This window comes from Salmo trutta, chromosome 15, assembly GCF_901001165.1.
Source record: "Salmo trutta chromosome 15, fSalTru1.1, whole genome shotgun sequence".
In the NCBI taxonomy this organism is placed as follows: Eukaryota; Metazoa; Chordata; class Actinopteri; order Salmoniformes; family Salmonidae; genus Salmo; species Salmo trutta.
In genome coordinates, this window is record NC_042971.1 from 6,584,056 (window position 1) to 6,606,543 (window position 22,488).

The 22,488-nt window shown below is 40.7% G+C and overlaps 1 protein-coding gene across 1 annotated transcript; it reads right to left on the reverse strand.

Annotated features, from left to right (window-relative positions):
- Nucleotides 1-9,033: 9,033 nt before the first annotated feature.
- Nucleotides 9,034-13,819, reverse strand: LOC115149605 (zinc finger protein 2-like; the record flags this gene model as incomplete). The annotated part of the gene is made up of 3 exons (XM_029692558.1): nt 9,034-9,270; nt 12,593-12,927; nt 13,012-13,819. Coding segments are annotated over 3 exons (1,380 nt in total), but the record flags the coding sequence as incomplete, so codon positions are not given.
- Nucleotides 13,820-22,488: the final 8,669 nt, after the last annotated feature.

Consider the following 22,488-nt stretch of genomic DNA (forward strand, 5'->3'; position numbering starts at 1 on the left):
TATTACTGAAAACTTCAGGAGCAGAACGGCAGAATTTACAAAGTCCAGCAGTGGGGGGGGGCGCTTCTGGTTAGGGCAGCAGTGTAGCCTAGTGATTAGAGCGTTGGACTAGTAACCGAAAGGTTGCAAGATCGAATCCCCGAGCTGACAAGGTACAAATCTGTCATTCTGCCCCTGAACAAGGCAGTTAACCCACTGTTCCTAGGCCGTCATTGAAAGTAAGAATTTGTTCTTAACTGACTTGTCTAGTAAAAAAAAAAGGTTATGTTGATGACTGGCTCCCTTTAGTCATTTGTGAGTCTTATTTTGTCAAACAGCGTGCTTAAAGCATCAGACAAGTTCAGTACATATAGATTTTATAAAAACACATGGTGTGATTGGTAGAAAGAACAGATGACTCTTGGTTGACCAAGATTTATTTTAGTTGGGGACAGCACTAGAAAATGATTTTGGGGCTCCTGAGAAGCGCAGCGGTCTAAGACACTGCATCTCAGTGCTTGAGGCGTCACTACAGACACCCTGGTTCAAATCCAGGCTGTATCACAATCGGCCATGATTGGGAGTCCCATAGAGCGGCGCACAATTGGCCCAGCGTCGTCCGGGGTAGGCAGTCATTGTAAATAAGAATTTGTTCTTAAGTGACTTGCCTAGTTAAATAAAGGTTATATTTAAATTTAAAAAAAAATGGTGTTTCATGACAAACCCTTTTTTACAAATCCGTCAAGGCACCAACTTTGAGAAGGGTTTAAAACAAAGGTTTCAAACCAATTCATAAATGTAATTGAATCTAGGTATGTATTGCCTTTAATGTAATGGCATGGGAAAAAATTGGCTGAATATTATACAATGACTTATCAACAGCTCTAACAATTTGACCCACACAGGAAATCTACACTGGTAATTCTAGAATATACTATATAGCCTAGAAATCTGGTTAAACTATCATTATGACATCATGGATGAATTCTAGAATATACTATATAGCCTAGAAACCTGGTTAAACTATCATTATGACATCATGGATGAATTCTAGAATATACTATATAGCCTAGAAACCTGGTTAAACTATCATTATGACATCAGGGATGAATTCTAGAATATACTATATAGCCTAGAAACCTGGTTAAACTATCATTATGACATCATGGATGAATTCTAGTATATACTATATATCCTAGAAACCTGGTTAAACTATCATTATGGCATCATGGATGAATTCTAGAATATACTATATAGCCTAGAAACCTGGTTAAACTATCATTATGACATCATGGATGAATTCTAGAATGTACTATATAGCCTAGAAACCTGGTTAAACTATCATTATGACATCATGGATGAATTCTAGAATGTACTATATAGCCTAGAAACCTGGTTAAACTATCATTATGACATCATGGATGAATTCTAGAATATACTATATAGCCTAGAAACCTGGTTAAACTATCATTATGACCTCATGGATGGCCAGTCCTTGTATTCATAGTGTAGTGAATTCATGGGGTAGCCCTGAGCTGAACTCAAACCTGGGTCCAGCGACTGTCAAGCCAACACCTTATAACTGTTACGCCAAGATGTCTGAACTTCTTGACGAGGTCGCTAGGTGTTGGGTTACGGTTGCTACAATAGCTTTCTCTATAAATTTGAGAGTGGTTACACTTCTCCTTCCCTCATCCCTCAGCTGTTTACCAAACCAAGCCTCAGGGCTGACAATTTATTGCTGTTTAAAAAACCCACACAACAAACCAATCTGCAGTTCAAACACTGTTTTGGTTATAAGATGATTATGGGGTTGGAGAAATGTAACTACTTTCAAATTCATAGACAGACCTATGGATGCAAGGACTGACCATCCATGATATCAACATTATAGTTTTAACCATGTTGAGGCTATACAGTGTTGGTTTACATTTCTAAACATTGGAGTAAAAAAAAAAGCTTATTTGGGGTTCTGATGGGGTAAACAGTTGAACTAAGCTCATGAGGCATGTGTTATATTCTTCAAGAATCAATGGCTATAAATTAATAATTTCAAAGTCACAATATGGATGTAGCAATTTCAGATTTCCGATATAACACCAAACATCAGTTCAACAACTGCAGAGTTTGTGCCTCTGTATTTAAGACAGTACTTACTAGTGTTAATCAGGGAACAGGTCTTATGTCTAAGTTCACCGTTAGAACCATTGGACGCCTTAAGATGTGTTTGGGAAACCGGGCCCAGATATCCAGTTTCCTCCTCTTCTTCCTCCTCCTCCTTTATCGATGTAACAGTCATCTCGCCCTCCTCCTTTTTCACTCCAAAAACTGCATCCTCCTCTTCTTTTACTGTAACATCCTCCTCCTCTTTCACTCTGAACGCGTCTTCTTCTTCTTTCACAGTAACGGCCTCACCCTCTACTTCTTGTTTTACTGTGATGTCCTCATCTTCTTTAGCAGGAGGAGAGTAGCTCAGTAACCGCATGGTCGGGATGTTAGCTAGCTAGGCTAATGCTAACTTAACCAGCCCGCTAGCTGAATAATAACAACAACACCGTAAATATGAAATTAAATCTGATAACTAACTAGACGACAGAAGTGGGTTTAAAACACAGTGGCTAATATACACTAACGCGTCTAAAGAGCTTTATTGGTTCGGCTATTTTGTCTAGCGAGCTACGGAGGAGGCTGAATAACTGTTGCTACTGTTGAAAGAAGAGTTCCGTCCACTACATTATACGTCACACCAACAGCATTGCGTTAAATTCCCAGACCGCCATCTGCTGACTGGAGTGGGTAACGCAGTTGAGTAAAATGTATATTTTATTGTCAGACAAAAAGTTAAAGGGTAGGAATAAGGGACATCGCTGGTACTAAAATATTCATTAGCCCCCCCCTAAATAAATCAATATCAGTCAATATATTTTTTCTGTGATTTATTTTTTTCGTCAACGTCGCATCTTAAATTTCCTATCATGCCGGCACTAGGACCGGGGGAGGCTGCTGCTGCACTAGTGACTGTGAGACTTTCTTCAGCAAAGATGGAGGACAGAAATACTAGGAGAGAGGGGTACCCCTACACAGAACTGAACTGGATCAAAGATGGAGGACAGAAATACTAGGAGAGAGGGGTACCCCTACACAGAACTGATCTGGATCAAAGATGGCGGACAGAAATACTAGGAGAGAGGGGTACCCCTACACAGAACTGAACTGGATCAAAGATGGCGGACAGAAATACTAGGAGAGAGGGGTACCCCTACACAGAACTGAACTGGATCAAAGATGGCGGACAGAAATACTAGGAGAGAGGGGTACCCCTACACAGAACTGAACTGGATCAAAGATGGCGGACAGAAATACTAGGAGAGAGGGGTACCCCTACACAGAACTGAACTGGATCAAAGATGGTGGACAGAAACACTAGGAGAGAGGGGTACCCATACACAGAACTGAACTGGATCAAAGATGGCGGACAGAAATACTAGGAGAGAGGGGTACCTCTTCACAGAACTGAACTGGATCAAAGATGGCGGACAGAAATACTAGGAGAGAGGGGTACCCCTACACAGAACTGAACTGGATCAAAGATGGAGGACAGAAACACTAGGATGGAAGCAAATGTAAGGGATTATAACTTCATAACGAATCATGCAAAAACATGTACAGTTGACAGGAATGTTAGTTAATGTAGAGACAAACGATTATGCTTTTTTTTTATCGTAAAGTTCATTTACGAAAACGCGATTTAGCAAGCTAGCTGACTAGCTAACATTAGCCAACTAGCTGACTAGCTAACATTAGCCAGCTTGCTGACTAGCTAACATTATCCAGCTAGCTGACTAGCTAACAATAGCCAGCTAGCTAACATTAGCCAGCTAGCTGACTAGCTAACATTAACCAACTAGCTGACTAGCTAACATTAACCAACTAGCTGACTAGCTAACATTAACCAACTAGCTGACTAGCTAACATTATCCAGCTAGCTGACTAGCTAACAATAGCCAGCTAGCTAACATTAGCCAGCTAGCTGACTGGCTAACATTAGCCAGCTAGCTGACTAGCTAACATTAACCAGCTAGCTGACTAGCTAACATTAACCAGCTAGCTGATTAGCTAACATTAGCCAGCTAGCTGACTAGCTAACATTAGCCAGCTAGCTGACTAGCTTTATGGGTGTTGTGACATGAGTATGAAATTGTCATTCTGGTTGTTTTAGGGACTCCCGAAACAACCAACAAACCAGGCGGTAGTTTTGTGAAACAGTGGATGTATATAATCTAGCTAGCTGAATAATTTACTGTAAATTGAATGTACAATTTCGTAAGCTTGCCTTGCTGATATTTGCCATGCAGATAGATGAAATAACGTAGGTAGCTATGTTCTTGCTTATTGTGCAGTGGATGATTAAAATACCTGTATGCCTATGGATGTGTAGCTAGCTATCTAGCCGATCTGTGTATGGACCCAAACGTTTGGTATACATATTAGTTCAGAACCTATGAACCTCAGCTATCATAGCCAGTTGTATCAACTTCAAAACAGCCTGAATGACATTAATGAAGCCTATGGATTGAGTAGAATATAATATCATGTTGTGCCAAGGATGCAAGTCGTATATACATGTAGTTATTACCATGCATGAGATCCCCACATTGTAGCCTGTACATTTAATATATTCACTGATCATGTACTCTACCTTGGCAAATAAAGGTGCAGTTTAGGTATGAATGTCTTTGAGATAATTTTTTCAGTCATATCCAATACCAGGAGTATCAAATTCCAGTCTTTGAATGACGCTGTGTCTGCATGTATGGATTACAATTATACACTTCAACAGTGTTTACCAATCTTGGTCCTGGGACATCAATGGTTACACGTTGTAACTAATAGACTAGAAACAGGATTTAACTAGTTAATTCATATATACAGAAATATAATGTTAAAAAACAGAACACTACACTTCCTATGCATCATGTAAATACTCTAACACTGGTTCATCTCAACATCTAATGCCCTTCATCTGCATTGATCTGATAAACACAGGATAGGTGGAGTATTTCATCACATTACACTTCATTTCAACCAGTAGAGAATGTGAAACGCTTTATTGAAAAGCTCATTATCCAAGTGTTATAAATACAAGTTCAATCAGTACTTCAATGCACATCTGTTGTGCATTATAAAAACAGAGGAAGAAAGAGGAGGTGGTGAGAGAGGTGTAAAAGACAGAAAGGGAAAGAGGTAAGCACATAGGAGCAGGGAAGGCAGCACATGATTAATGAAACACAGTGCTACATAAATATTCTCTCAGTTCATCACAATTATATAATAGTGTCTCTCGTCGGCCCAAAGGTTCTTAAAAGCAGGTGAGGTGGTGATGATGGGACTGGGGGTTGGCCTCCTCTCACATCAAAACATACCTGCAGACGAGAGACAGACGGCGAGAGAGAGCATGTTTAAACCTTGTGTTTTTTATTCTAACATTGTTAGTCATCAATCAGGAGGTGAAATACAAAACTGACCTTGGATCATTAACTCTGGGACTACTGCATCTATATCTGTATTTCAATGTAAAGCATCTCTTTAATAATACTTCCTGTATAATATAAACTGACCTGGGATCATTAACTCTGGGACTACTGCATCTATATCTGTATTTCAATGTAAAGCATCTCTTTAATAATACTTCCTGTATAATATAAACTGACCTGGGATCATTAACTCCGGGACTACTGCATCTCTGTCTGTATTTCAATGTAAAGCATCTCTTTAATAATACTTCCTGTATAATATAAACTGACCTGGGATCATTAACTCTGGGACTACTGCATCTCTGTCTGTATTTCAATGTAAAGCATCTCTTTAATAATACTTCCTGTATAATATAAACTGACCTGGGATCATTAACTCTGGGACTACTGCATCTCTATCTGTATTTCAATGTAAAGCATCTCTTTAATAATACTTCCTGTTGACCTGACCAAGTGACCTCTCACCTCTGATCATGCTGTGCCCTCTATGTAGCCAGTTCAGATGCAGGAGGGGTTCACCGACACAGCTGATATAACCTAGAGGATTTAGGGAGAAGAGGAGAGAGGGATGAAGTGAAGGAGAGAGACTGTTATTGAGAAAATAAGGTAGTTAAAGCGACAGTGTTCAACAGGAATCTGTGTGTGGCCTCACCTGGTGTCCACACCACACTAAGTGGCTGCAGAGTACTTTATGTTGAAAAACATGAACGGACCCACAAGGACAAACAATATAGCGTAGTTATAGAAATAATGAAGTGTCTTACTATTCTCCATGGTTGGCCCTCTTGCCTATTCTTTGAAGGTGGAAGGAGCCACAGTTATACACCTGAACCTGCTTACTGCACAACACAATCCATCAATCAGATTGATACATGAGTGTGTAGGTGTGGGTTATAGGGTGTCTAATTGTTCTACATTTTTTCAATATGGGTGATTTAAAATTGCCTGTTTTGTTTTTGTACAGACATCACACCCTTACCTAAACAGCACCCTCACCTGAGAAGTAGAAATCAAAGGGAGAGAAACTGTGAATTGAATAACTCCAGTTGACATAGCTCAGTAAATGGAAGAATACTCTTATTGCAATGTGAATGGCTCTTAAAAGAGCCTTTGGTTGTGCATAGTGTAGTCTATGGTGTTGCCAGGGAACAGCACCCTCTTTGAAGAAGTAGGAGGTGAAGATCTCCTGCACACGGATTGCCTCTCTTGCTGCGTTGTTGAACCCCATCCTTGAAACATCCTGCAGAGCAGCAGACTCCTCCTCTGGCACACGGCGACGAGCTGCAGATCCCCTCCTGGTCCTCGTGTCCATCCTCATGAAGTTACGCAGGACACAGGTAGCCTTCACACACCTGAATTCCTCCAGGAGGCAGTCCCAGATGGTCCTGGTCACCCAGCCTTGCAGTGTCCTACACGGTAACTGTAGGCAATCGTTTTGAAGGAATCTCCAGTTACAAGGTATCTGTAGGAATATGGAAGACAATGTAATTATTAGACTGTTACATCACCAGGTCATTGTGGATTACTAAAGTATAATATCCCTGATAACAAATCATGATAACATTGGATTGATAGATGCATGGGCACACATATGTACATGTGTAGCATGTGACAATAACAGGATCATATCAAAGATGGCATCACAAATGAATACATAAATACCACTTGAAGCTCGATGATGAGTTGATCATTTGAATCAGCTGTGCAGTGTGAAGGCAAAAACAACAATGTGCCCCTCTGAGTCCCCAGGACTGAGAACCACTGCTCTTCATTGGGACCTCTTCATATGTAGACTGGCTTTCATAGAGCTCTTTATCTGAGGACAGAAAACCTCATAAGAAACAGACTTCATTATATTCAAATTACACCACACTGAATATTATGTTACTATTATCTCCGTCCTCACTTCTAGGGACAGGAACTACACAAAAGTACCTGCTCTATCCAGAATAGCCTCCTTTCTCACTGACAGTTGGGGCTGCTATCCTTTCACCCTCCTCCATGGCTCTTAGCTAGCTACCTACAAATGCATTTGGAGTTTGTTTTTTACAGTGATAAATACATCAAGATAGCTAGCTAATATGAAGTTAGGTAGTTGCTGATATTTAATTCACTTAGCTAGCTATCTATCTATACAGTATTTTAAGTTGGTTAGATAGCTAGCAAGCCAACTAGCTAGCTCATTTAGCAGCTCATTTGAGTTAGCCTGCACTGTAGCTAGTTAGCTAATAATACATTGTTGTTTTTTACATTTTCAAAATCTATTTACTTACTTAATTACTTGAATAGGTTCTCCCAGCCATGTGGACAACTGGAAACAGGGCAGCAAAGTTTGTCACCAGAGCGTTTTAGAGGATATTACTATTGAACCATGTACCCATTTAATAACCAGACCTTCATACAAACTTGCTCTGCTGAATTCTTGATGGAGTCACAATGGGCGGCCTAAGAGGCATCTAGTCCATCTGCTGACTGGACGCAGTTCAGTAAAATGTACATTTTATTTTCAGACAACAAGTTAAAGGGTAGGAAGCATGAGTTTTTACTCACCAGTGTAACAACACAGTGTGGTTAAAGACTTAGTAACTGAGATGTAGTCACGATCTGGTTACCTATAAGTACAAACAGTTATGTTTCTGTTTTAAATTTACAAAATTAAAAGGACATTTTAAATGTTTTCTTTACTCAAGTATGACAATTGGGTACTTTTTCCACCACTGTATTTTTATAAAGATCCCTTGCGTCATCCAGCCATTCCTCTGGGTAACCCCGCTGTCTGAAACACTCATCCAGCCATTCCTCTGGGTAACCCCGCTGTCTGAAACACTCATCCAGCCATTCCTCTGGGTAACCCCGCTGTCTGAAACACTCACCCAGCCATTCCTCTGGGTAACCCCGCTGTCTGAAACACTCACCCAGCCATTCCTCTGGGTAACCCCGCTGTCTGAAAACACTCAGACAGCCATTCCTCTGGGTAACCCCGCTGTCTGAAACACTCATCCAGCCATTCCTCTGGGTAACCCCGCTGTCTGAAACACTCACCCAGCCATTCCTCTGGGTAACCCCGCTGTCTGAAACACTCAGACAGCCATTCCTCTGGGTAACCCCGCTGTCTGAAACACTCATCCAGCCATTCCTCTGGGTAACCCCGCTGTCTGAAACACTCATCCAGCCATTCCTCTGGGTAACCCCGCTGTCTGAAACACTCAGACAGCCATTCCTCTGGGTAACCCCGCTGTCTGAAAACACTCAGACAGCCATTCCTCTGGGTAACCCCGCTGTCTGAAACACTCATCCAGCCATTCCTCTGGGTAACCCCGCTGTCTGAAACACTCATCCAGCCATTCCTCTGGGTAACCCCGCTGTCTGAAACACTCATCCAGCCATTCCTCTGGGTAACCCCACTGTCTGAAACACTCATCCAGCCATTCCTCTGGGTAACCCCGCTGTCTGAAACACTCAGACAGTCAGCTTGTTTGTCATAGTCATTCTGTGTACTACAAATCCTGTGTATGCGACTTTATTGGTTGATGGTGAGGATCTCTTTTAGGGGTGTAGGGTGGAAGCTGTCTACGTGTAACAGGGAAGTCCTGTCCATCGGCTTCCTGTATAGGTCTGTGCTAAAACCACCCCCCTCCCTCTTAGTCAAAATGTCCAGATAACTTGTTTTATGCACATGGAAGGTGAGGGTGAATTTCAGATGTTCACTGCTTGTATTGATGAAGGGGTGGAATCGTTTAAGTTCCTCTGCTGTCCCCTGGAATAGATGGAACACGTCATCAATGAAGACATTTACAGAGCCTGATGAGGTGCTAGAATGGATTGTTAGGGCTGACAATCACATTCTTCTCTAACAACCCCACATACAGATTGGCATAATTAGAAGCTATTTTTTTAAACTACAATGACCATAATGCACTGCGTGCCTACTTGTCTTGTCTGTGTTTCTTTTACACCTGCTTTGTAAAAGAGACAGAAGAATGCACAATGGTCAATGCTATCTGGGATCCTTGGGACATCCCTACCTTAGACCCTAACCTTAACCATTTTAAATGTCAACTTCAACGGGCTAGGGACGTCCCAAGGATGTATCTCTACCTGAAAATACATGATCTAAGTGATTGATAGTTGGTATTCAGCAGTCATAAAGCCTTATTTACTTTAATGAACTACTAAAATAGTGATTTTGTCAGACAGCAGCTCTACACTTTATTGACTGACTGATCCATTCATCCTTCCATCCCTCCTCAGCCTTCCTCTCCTCTGAAGACCCAGTGAGGGTGGAGCTCAGTCAGAGAGCTGTTGAGGGACTGGTTAGGAAGAACACTTCTACAGCCAGAGAGGTGAGAGGTCACACATGGTTTAGATGGTAAATATTTATGTCCCCTTAGCGGTTCATCACGTCAGCTAAAGGGAATATGTTCCATCCTCTATGTTTATTTACATTAGTGCAAATTGTCCACTGATATTGGTGTAATTTCTCACCCCTTTTGGCTGTATGAACGTTAATTTGCATATTCGGTGGCCAGACTCAAATTCCGAACACAATGCCCATCCTGGCAGATCTAAATCTAATGCAGCACATTGTGACTTTTGTGCATCCAGACCTAATGCAGTTTGGAGTGATCAGATGACAGAAGTCACATTTAGGTGCCAGGTGTAACTGAGGCCATAGATGCTCCATATCCATTACTTTAAGTGTTGTATATAATATGACTAAATGTGTTTCTGTGTTGCAGGGTCAGTCAAGAAATGGAACTGCAAGGCCACAGAACATGACATAAGCAGAGCTGTGGGAGACCACCTCAAGCCCCTGGTAGAGCCAGGGGTGGTGTTTACCACTCCACCACGCCTTCAGCAGGCTGGAAAAGTGGGATTGATACTGTTTTCATACTAAGATGGACCAGGAGTCTGTTGATTGGTCAGTCATTGGGTTAATTTGATGAAATCAAATCAAGCTTTATTTATACAGCACATTTCAGACATGGATGCAACACAATGGTTTCACAGAAAAAAAACTAATTAAAAAAATGAAAATAAACAGAAATATTTAGTACACAACAAACAGAAGATTAACAACTGAAAGACTAATTGGCACCATAAGAAAATGCCATTGATTAAAATATTAATTGGATGCAACAACCAACCCAAAATAAAGGCTTGTTTTTTAGGAGGGGCTCTGAAAGACACTATGGGGGTGTCCACTGGAATTTGACTAGTAACAACAACTGGGACCTAAAAGACACCCACCATGAGACCCACTAAATCTGTCCAAGAAGAGGCAAACAAAAGAAAATCCCACACCAAACTTAAAGACAGGAAGTAAACCAAAAAGGTGGAGCAACTAAAGGTGTTGACTCTCCACATGTATCAAGACAACTGGAGCACTGGGCCAGACACTCTTAAATAGAACCTGGACCAGCTCAGGTGAAACACCTTCCCACTAACGAGATGGACAAGCCAGCACAGGTGTAACACATACTGACTAACGAGGTGACACCAATCAGTGCGTCCTACGTGCTAACGCGCTAGACGTGGTAACGCGCTAACGGGCTAGACGTGCTAACGGGCTAGACGTGCTAACGGGCTAGACGTGCTAACGAGCTAGACGTGCTAACGAGCTAGACGTGCTAACGAGCTAGACGTGCTAACGAGCTAGACGTGCTAACGAGCTAGACGTGCTAAAGTCCAACCTTAAAACATAAATGGAAAAACCAAAGACTAACACCTTAATACAATGCTTACCACCAACAGAAAACAACTTCCATTTCACATTATAATCAACTACAATGCTTCACCTTCACCAATATAAACATGGTGTCTACTGGCTGTCAACAATTAAAAAATAGAAAAAAATATACATTTATAAAATTAGCTTCTGACTGTCGTCCTAAAACTCACTAGCTTCTAGAACTCTCGTCTTCCTAAAACTCACTAGCTTCTAGAACTCTCGTCCACTTGGAACGAGCCCAAACAAAACTCATCTCCAATACGGAAAAACATGCAGTCAAAATAAACTGTGATCCATGGCAACGCACTGGCTAAACGCAAAACACAAAACTGTTTGACTGCCCACCTTGAGACAATCAGAAACCAAGTTGTCCTCACAATGAACCCTGATATTCTAAAAGCAGGGGAAACATGTCAATATAATTGTACCAAAAAATTGTCAGTTGGTTGCATAAATAATTATCATTACAAAATGTTATATGAAATGTAAATATGAAATATTTGATTGCATCGTCTTATTTTCAACATCTTATCAATGACATTTTGCGAGGTGGGATAGCCCAATGTCAAAACACAGTTTTAACATGTCCAAACCTAAACATAACATTAGGGGGGAAAATCAGGTTGTACGTGCTGTTGAAACTAACACAACTAAAAAAACACATGGAAATGGGAGATATATTTTACCTCACTGATTAGAGGACAACCTGCAGAAGACAGTCAGCTACATTTTGGACTGATGCATTTAAATTTAGGGGTCGCTAAACAAAGAAACGCAACACTTATGTCATAACTCTTCGATATCATGTTGAAATCATTTCTGCGAGAGGAGGGAGATGAGGTTGCACGTCCTGTTAAAACTAACAGCTCAAAAACCACACGGAATCTGGGAATAATGTGTACATCCCTGGTTAGAGGACAATTTGTAGAAAACAGCTAGCTACATTTTGAAGTGGTGCATTTTGATTCCAGTGGGTCACCAACGTGGTAAGTATAACACAGCTCTTTTTTTGTTAGTCACTTTTTGTTAAATCTCATAAATAGTAACTCTTCCATTTCAGAGCCTGGATTTTCCCCTGAGGCTAATATCCATATCATGTTGAAATCAATAGAACAGGGGACAAACGTTTAGGGTTCTACATTGTGACATCATTAAAATACTCCTACTACAATGTTAAAACATTCTACATTGTGACATCATTAAAATACTCCTTCTACAATGTTAAAACAATCTACATTGTGACATTAATTCATTGATATCATGAAACAACTCCTTCATGTATTTTCTGATGTTTGATCAGAGATCTTTAATCAGATTATCTCTGGTCACAGCTATAAGATTTCTCTCCTGTGTGTGTTCTCTGGTGTATAGTCAGCTGGCTAGAGGTAGTAAAACTCTTCCCACATTGATCACAGTTATAAGGTTTCTCTCCTGTGTGTGTTCTCTGGTGTAGAGCCAGAGAGCCAGATGCAGCAAAACTCTTCCCACATTGATCACAGCTATAAGGTTTCTCTCCTGTGTGTGTTCTTTGGTGTACAGTCAGATTGCTAGATGCAGTAAAACTCTTCCCACATTGATCACAGCTATAAGGTTTCTCTCCTGTGTGTCTTCTCTGGTGTACAGTCAGAGAGCCAGATGCAGTAAAACTCTTCCCACATTGATCACAGCTATAAGATTTCTCTCCTGTGTGTGTTCTCTGGTGTAGAGCCAGAGAGCCAGATGCAGCAAAACTCTTCCCACATTGACCACATCTATAAGGTTTCTCACCTGTGTGTATTCTCTGGTGTAGAGTCAGAGAGCCAGATGCAGCAAAACTCTTCCCACATTGACCACAGCTATAAGGTTTCTCACCTGTGTGTATTCTCTGGTGTAGAGTCAGAGAGCCAGATGCAGCAAAACTCTTCCCACATTTACCACAGCTATAAGGTTTCTCTCCTGTGTGTCTTCTCTGGTGTAGAGTCAGAGAGCCAGATGTAGTAAAACTCATCCCACATTGACCACAGCTATAAGGTTTCTCTCCTGTGTGTGTTCTCTGGTGTAGAGCCAGAGAGCCAGATGTAGTAAAACTCTTCCCACATTGATCACAGCTATAAGATTTCTCTCCTGTGTGTGTTCTTTGGTGTAATCTCAGGCTGCCTGACTGAGTAAAACTCTTCCCACATTGATCACAGCTATAAGATTTCTCTCCTGTGTGTGTTCTTTGGTGTGATATCAGGCCGCCTGACTGAGTAAAACTCTTCCCACATTGACCACAGCTATAAGGTTTCTCTCCTGTGTGTATTCTCTGGTGTAGAGTCAGAGAGCCAGATGCAGCAAAACTCTTCCCACATTGACCACAGCTATAAGGTTTCTCTCCTGTGTGTATTCTCTGGTGTAGAGTCAGAGAGCCAGATGCAGCAAAACTCTTCCCACATTGACCACAGCTATAAGGTTTCTCTCCAGTGTGTGTTCTCTGGTGTAGTGTCAGCTGTCCAGATCGACAAAAACGCTTCCCACATTGATCACAGCTGTAAGATTTGTCTCCTGTCTTGATTCTCTGATGAATTTTAATGCCTGATGAGGTGAATCTCTTCCCACAGTCAGAGCAGCAGTGAGTTCTCTTCCCTGTGGGTCTCTGCAGGTGTTTCTTGAGGTGTTCTAATGTGGAGGGACTCTTCTCTGCCTCGTCAGCATCATGAGGTTGTTGAGGCTCCTCAGAGGATCCACGATAGTCCCGTATCTCTCCTGTGTGAACAACAAAGTCAGACAGATGATTAAAATCCCACAACAGCGGTAATCCACTGTAAAAGGTGATGCCAACAGCGTAGCCATGATGTTGTACAACAATTGACGTCTGTAATGAATGTTAAAATTATTTGACATTTGCCTTAAAATGAGCAAGAATAGTCATATTTTGTCTTGTTTTCACATTAGTAGTAACATCGATGATTGTAGGCTAGAAATAAGTTATTCATGTTGTTGAAACTCTAAGCAGTGTGCCAGACGACTTTTGGTCTCCAATATAGGCCCCTTTCTGTGTTTGCTAAAATTGTGGCACGAGGGCAATTTCATTGCAGAAACTCCACCCTGCTAATGAGGAAACCACTAGTTATGGATGTAGTATATCTGGTAATGAGGAAACCACTAGTTATGGATGTAGTATATCTGGTAATGAGGAAACCACTAGTTATGGATGTAGTATATCTGGTAATGAGGAAACCACTAGTTATGGATGTAGTATATCTGCTAATGAGGAAACCACTAGTTATGGATGTAGCATATCTGGTAATGAGGAAACCACTAGTTATGGATGTAGTATATCTGGTAATGAGGAAACCACTAGTTATGGATGTAGCATATCTGGTAATGAGGAAACCACTAGTTATGGATGTAGTATATCTGGTAATGAGGAAACCACTAGTTATGGATGTAGTATATCTGGTAATGAGGAAACCACTAGTTATGGATGTAGTATATCTGGTAATGAGGAAACCGATAGTTATGGATGTAGTATATCTGCCTGGAGCAAAAATGGTGAGCAAAGATTTTAGTTTTTCACAATGTATTCTGAAAGTGAATGGGGGAAAACTCAGGGGAGTAACCTCCATTTCCAGGTTGATGATGAGTTCATTTCACACTACTTTGGATTATAATTGTAAGGCTCATTTGAATGTCCTGTTTATTATAATGTTTGCTACAGCATTAACCTCTCTAGGGTAGGGGGCAGTATTTTCACGGCCGGATAAAAAACGTACCCGATTTAAACTGGTTACTACTCTTTTCCAGAAACTAAAATATGCATATAATTGTTTGATTTGGATGGAAAACACCCTAAAGTTTCTAAAACTGTTTGAATGGTGTCTGTGAGTATAACAGAACTCATATGGCAGGCAAAAACCTGAGAAGATTCCATACAGGAAGTGCCCTCTCTGACTATTTCTTGGCCTTCTATAGCCTCTTTATGGAAAATAGAGGATCTCTGCTGTAACGTGACAATTTCTAAGGCTCCCATAGGCTCTCTGAAGGCGCCAGAAAATGGAATGAGATCTCTGCTGTCTCTGGGCTAGGTACAGGAGCGCTGTTTGTGAGGGGTCAGGCTGGTGGCTCAGAGACAGGAGATGCGCAGCCACGAGAGTACTCCATGTTTTTCTTCACCAGTTTGAACGAATACAATATCGAGAAGTGGCCATATTTTTTTTCAACCTTTGAATGAAAACAACTTTGCCCGGTTGGAATATTATCGCTATTTTACGAGAAAAATATCATAATAATTGATTTTAAACAGCGTTTGACATGCTTTGAAGTACGGTAATGGAATATTTTGAAATTTTTTTGTCACGACATGCGTCCTCGCGTCACCGTTCGGATAGGGACCTGAACGCACTGACAAAACAGAGGATATTTGAACATAACTATGGATTATTTTGAACCAAAACAACATTTGGTGTTGTAGTAGAAGTCCTGGGAGTGCATTCTGACGAAGAACAGCAAAGGTAATCCAATTTTTCTACTAGTAAATCTGAGTTTGGTGAGTACCAAACAAAATAGCTAGCCTGTGATGGCCGCGCTATCTACTCAGAATATTGCAAAATGTGCTTTTGCCGAAAAGCTATTTTAAAATCTGACACCGCGATTGCATTAAGGAGTTCTGTATCTATAATTCTTAAAATAATTGTTATGTATTTTGTGAACGTTTATCGTGAGTAATTTAGTAAATTCACCGGAAGTTTTCGGTATGTTTGCTAGTTCTGAACGTCTCATGCTAATGTAAAAAGCTGGTTTTTGATATAAATATGAACTTGATTGAACAAAACATGCATGTATTGTATAACATAATGTCCTAGGAGTGTCATCTGATGAAGATCATCAGAGGTTAGTGCTGCATTTAGCTGTGGTTTTGGTTTTTGTGACATTATATGCTAGCTTGAAAAATGGGTGTCTGATTATTTCTGGCTGGGTACTCTGCTGACATAATCTAATGTTTTGCTTTCGTTGTAAAGCCTTTTTGAAATCGGACAATGTGGTTGGATTAACGAGAGTCTTATCTTTAAAATGGTGTAAAATAGTCATATGTTTGAGAAATTGAAGTTATAGCATTTTTAAGGTTTTTGAATATCGTGAGGTCACCGCATGTGTGGGAGGTGGGACAAAAGAGTTATCTGAGGCATGTTGAGTGGGACTAGGGGCTCTGCAGTAAAATAACACAATGATAACTACCCTAAACAACAGTATACAAGGCATATTGACATTAGAGAGACATAAAGCGAGGCATAAAGCAATCACAGGTGTTGATTGGGATAGCTAGCAAAGACAACAACGGGTAAGACAACAACAATTCATCAGCTAAGACAACAACAACTGGTAAAATGTCGATGAATGGGCAGAGAGGGTCAGTTAAATACACACAGGGCCTGAATTCTAGGCTGGGGCCAACAGATAAACAAAACAAACAAAATGGAGTACCGTGATTAATGATCAATCCAGCAGGCATCAGCTATGTAGCCAAGTGATCATAGGGTCCAGTGAACAGGAATATATGAAACAGGGAACAGTTATGTAGTCGTTACTACGCTAGCCGGGAGATGCGCCTGGCTCGAGGTAAACTGGTGCTAACTTCGAGACAAGTGCGTCACCGACGTCCGGCAAAGGCCGGTTGAGGGCACATCGGACGGAATTACGTCGGCAGACCAGTCGTGATGGATCGGCGGGGCTCCGTGTTGACAAAGGGTCCAGGCCAATTGGCAAAAGAGGTATTGTAGCTGGAGTAATTTTGTTTGCTAGCCGGGAGATGCACCTGGCTCGAGGCTAACTGGTGCTAGCTTCGGGACAAGGGCGGTTAGCCACTCCGGTGCAAAGGTCCAGAGCTTACGGCAGGAATCCGGTGATGTAGTGGAGAAAAACAGTCCAATATGCTCAGGGTTGATATCGCGCTGTGCAGACTGGCAGGTATTATCCAGGCTAAAAGCGGCTGGTCTCTGAGCTAAAAAGGTAAAGGCCGCTAACAGTGGCTAACAATGACTAAATAGCTAGTAGCTAATTAGCTGGTTAGCTTCTGATGGAGGGTTCTAGCTATAAGGTCTAAAAAAATAGCAGATCCGTATTACATTGGGTGAGGCGTGTTGCCGGAAGGTGTATTTAATTGAAAAATTGAAAAAAAGATTGTATATATTGCAATATATTTTTTAAAAACCATAACATTTACAATAAACACGTCTTACTGCTACGCCATCTTGGATTACAAGATGACTCTCAGTTAAAAACCATAGGATTTAGCAAACTCTGAAATTATGTATTATATCTGTGCCAACGAAAACTGTTTTCCCAGAGTAACATGAGGAGCCACTAACTGATACATAGTTCGAGTGCATTTCAGAATACAAAAAAACTGTCCGACAGCGAGATCCCTTATTTAAGTTGAAGTTCATAACATGACAAGGGTAACGTTATGACTATAACTACTGTTCCCTGAAGGAGGGAAACTAGGTACAACATACTATTAAATCCACATGTTATGAATATAACTACTGTTCCCTGAAGGAGGGAAACTAGGTACAACATACTATTAAATCCACATGTTATGACTATAACTACTGTTCCCTGAAGGAAGGAAACTAGGTACAACATACTATTAAATCCACACCTCGCTGGAAGCCCCGCCTTCCACAGGTGATGAGAGTGAGGCTTGGATTTATTCCTTAAATTCCTTAAATTTAATACCGCTCTTCACCGACCCAGGAAGGGGCGGGACAAAACAGGTGTTGTAGCTCGTTTCCCTCCTTCAGGGAAGTGTAATTATAATCAAAGTTACTCTCCCTTTCAGTCAGTCAACTTCGGTACAACATACTATGGGGAAATAAAATCATTCCCCAACTGACCCAAACGGATACTAAATGAAACGGCCCCTGGCAGACCACCCAGACCTGACCCCGCAAGATGCGTCAGTTGTCAATTTATTAATTGTATTTTGTTTGAAACACTCCTGTCAATGTTGAGTAAGGACGGGCACCTGATTACACATATAGAAGTAGGACTAGTCTACCTGGTTACACATATAGAGGTAGGACTAGTCTACCTGGTTACACATATAGAAGTAGGACTAGTCTACCTGGTTACACATATAGAAGTAGGACTAGTCTACCTGGTTACACATATAGAAGTAGGACTAGTCTACCTGATTACACATATAGAAGTAGGACTAGTCTACCTGGTTACACATATAGAAGTAGGACTAGTCTACCTGGTTACACATATAGAAGTAGGACTAGTCTACCTGGTTACACATATAGAAGTAGGACTAGTCTACCTGGTTACACATATAGAAGTAGGACTAGTCTACCTGGTTACACATATAGAAGTAGGACTAGTCTACCTGGCCTGTGTGCAAATGTAGGCCTATAAATGGGCCCATTTGGGGTTGTATGACAGTATTTCTACCTGGCCGAGAATCATTTTTATTTTATTAAAACACGTGGGTGGTGTTTATATATGGAAAAATACAAATTAGAAATGTTCAACCAATCGATTGGTTGACCAAGATGTATTTTGGTTGGGGACAGCACTAGAACATGATTTTGGGGCTCCTGAGCAGTGCAGCGGTCTCAGGCACTGCATTTAAGTGCTTGAGGCATCACTACAGACCCTGGTTCGAATCCTGACTGTATCCCAACCGGCCGTGATTGGGAGTCCCATAGGGAGGCGCACGATTGGCCAAGCGTTGTCCGGTTTTGGCCGGTGTAGGCCATCATTGTAAATAATAATTTGTTTTCAACCTGTTATGGATAGGGGGCAGTATTTTCACGGCCGGATAAAAAACGTACCCGATTTAATCTGTTTATTACTCCTGCCCAGAAACCAGAATATGCATATAATTGTTTGATTTTGATAGAAAACACCCTAAAGTTTCTAAAACTGTTTGAATGGTGTCTGTGAGTATAACAGAACTCATATGGCAGGCCAAAACCTGAGAATATTCCAAACAGGAAGTGCCCTCTCTGACCATTTCTTGGCCTTCTTTAGCCTCTTTATCGAAAACAGAGGATCTCTGCTGTAATGTGACACTTTCTAAGGCTCCCATAGGCTCTCAGAAGGCGCCAGAACATTGAATGATGACTCTGCAGTCACTGGCTGAAAAACAGTAGGGGATATGGAAAGTGGTCGATCTGAGAACAATGAGACGGGTGCGCGCATGCACGTGAAGAGTCCATTTTACATTTTCAGTCTTTGAACGAAAACGTCGTCTCCCGGTCGGAATATTATCGCTATTTTACGAGAAAAATCTCATAAAAATTTATTTTAAACAGCGTTTGACATGCTTCGAAGTAAGGTAATGGAATATTTTGAATTTTTTTGTCATGATACGCGCCGGCGCGTCACCTTTCGGATAGTGTCTTGAACGCACGAACAAAACGCCGCTATTTGGATATAACTATGGATTATTTGGAACCAAAACAACATTGGGTGTAAACTAGAAGTCCTGGGAGTGCATTCTGATGAAGAACAGCAAAGGTAATCCAATTTTTCTTATAGTAAATCTGAGTTTGGTGAGTACCAAACTTGGTGGGTGTCAAAATAGCTAGCCTGTGATGGCCGGGCTATCTACTCAGAATATTGCAAAATGTGCTTTCACCGAAAAGCTATTTTAAAATCGGACACCGCGATTGCATAAAGGAGTTCTGTATCTATAATTCTTAAAATAATTGTTATGTTTTTTGTGAATGTTTATCGTGAGTAATTTAGTAAATTCACCGGAAGTGTTCGGTGGGAATGCTAGTTCTGAACGTCACATGCTAATGTAAAAAGCTGGCTTTTGATATAAATATGAACTTGATTGAACAAAACATGCATGTATTGTATAACATAATGTCCTAGGAGTGTCATCTGATGAAGATCATCAAAGGTTAGTGCTGCATTTAGCTGTGGTTTTGGGTTTTGTGACATTATATGCTAGCTTGAAAAATGGGTGTCTGATTATTTCTGGCTGGGTACTCTGCTGACATAATCTAATGTTTTGCTTTCGTTGTAAAGCCTTTTTGAAATCGGACAGTGTGGTTAGATAAAGGAGAGTCGTGTCTTTAAAATGGTGTAAAATAGTCATATGTTTGAAAAATTGAAGTTTTTGGATTTTTGAGGAGTTTGTAATTCCCGCCACGCTCTATCATTGGATATTGGTGAGGCGTTCCGCTAGCGGAACATCTAGATGTAAGAAGTTAACTGACTTACCTAGTTAAATAAAAGGTTACATTTGAAAAATGTAATAAAACATAGAGCATTCAGAAAGTCCAGACCCCTTCCCTTTTCCACATTTTGTTAAGTTACAGCCTTATTCAAATGTTTAAAGCCCATCCAAGAGACTGTCAACCAATCACGTTCACATTGTCATGCTGTGACACGCAGTTCCTAAAATACACATTATAAACTAAGCTAATTGTCCCAAAATCCCTTTTAAAAAGTCAGGGTACGAGTGAGAAACCGTCAAGGCACCAACTTTGAGAAGGTTCTAAAACAAAGGTTTCAAACCAATTCATTAATGTTATTGAATCATATAAATGTTATTGAATCTAGGTATGCTTCACCCTTATTAATGTAATTGAATCTAGGTATGTTTCACCTTTAACCTCACTAGGGTAGGGGGCAGCATTAGGAATTTTGGATGAAAAGCATGCCCAAAGTAAACTGCCTGCTACTCAGGCCCAGAAGCCCAAGTAGGATATGCATATAATTGGTAGATGTGGATAGAAAACACTCTACAGTTTCCAAAACTGTTAAAATAATGTCTGTGAGTATAACAGAACTGATATGGCAGGTGAAAACCTGAGGAAAATCCATCCAGGAAGTGCTATTATTTTGAAACGGCTGTTTTTCCATTGAAAGCCTATCCACCATACCAAGACTTATGACCCAGTTCACGATCCCTATGGCTTTCACAACATGTGGCCAGTCTTTAGGCAATGTTTCAGGCTTTTACTCTGAAAAATGAGGGAGAAACACCACTTTCAATGAGAGGACATGAGTCCTCATTCCAGACATGAGTCCTGCGCATGACCAGGAGCGTGCCTTTCTTGTTTTTCCTTTTCTATTGACGAAGCTATTGTCCGGTTGAAATATGATAGATTATTTATGACAAAAACAACCTGAGGATTTACGTTTGATATGTTTCTACGAACTTTTATGGTACTTTTTTGATTTTTCGTCTGCCTGTTGTGACTGTGCTTTGTTCCAATGGATTACTGAACAAAATGCACCAACAAAACAGAGGTTTTTGGAGATAAAGAGGGACATTATCGAACAAAACGAACATTTATTGTGTGACATGGAGTCTTGGGAGTGTAACCATATGAAGCTCATCAAAGGTAAGTGATACATTTTATCGCTATTTCTGTGTTTTGTTACTCCTCTACTTGGCTGGTTACTGTTTGTAATGATTTGTCTGCTGGGCGCTGTTCTCAGATAATCGCATGGTTTGCTTTCGCCGTAAAGTCTTTTTGAAATCTGACACCGTGGTTGGATTCACAAGAAGTTCATCTTAAAACCAATGTATAACACTTGTATGTTTTCTGAATGAATTTTTATTTATATAATATTTCTGTTTTTGAATTTGGCGCTCTGCAATTTCACTGGATGTGGTAGGACGTTAGCGTCCCACTCCCCCTAGAGAGGTTAATGTTATTGTATCTAGGTATGTTTCACCTTCAATGTAATGGCATGAAAAAATAAATGGCTGAATATTTTACAATGACTTACAGTTGAAGTGGGAAGTTTACATACACATTAGCCAAATACATTTAAACTCAGTTATTCACGACTCCTGACATTTAATCCGAGTAGAAATTCCCTGTCTTAGGTCAGGTAGGATCACCACTTTATTTTAAGAATGTGAAATGTCAGAATAATAGTAGAGAGAATTATTTATTTCAGCTTTTATTTCTTTCATCACATTCCCAGTGGGTCAGAAGTTTACATACACTCAATTAGCATTTGGTAGTATTGCCTTTAAATTGTTTAACTTGGGTCAAACGTTATGGGTAGCCTCCCACAAGAAGTTGTGTGAATTTTGGCCCATTCCTCCTGACAGAGGTGGTGTAACTGAGTCAGGTTTGTAGGCCTCCTTGCTCGCACACGCTTTTTCAGATCTGCCCACAAAGGTTCTATAGGATTGAGGTCAGGGCTTTGTGATGGCCACTCCAATACCTTGACATTGTTGTCCTTAAGCCATTTTGCCACAACTTGGAAGTATGCCAATTTGTAAGTCACTCTGGATAAGAGCGT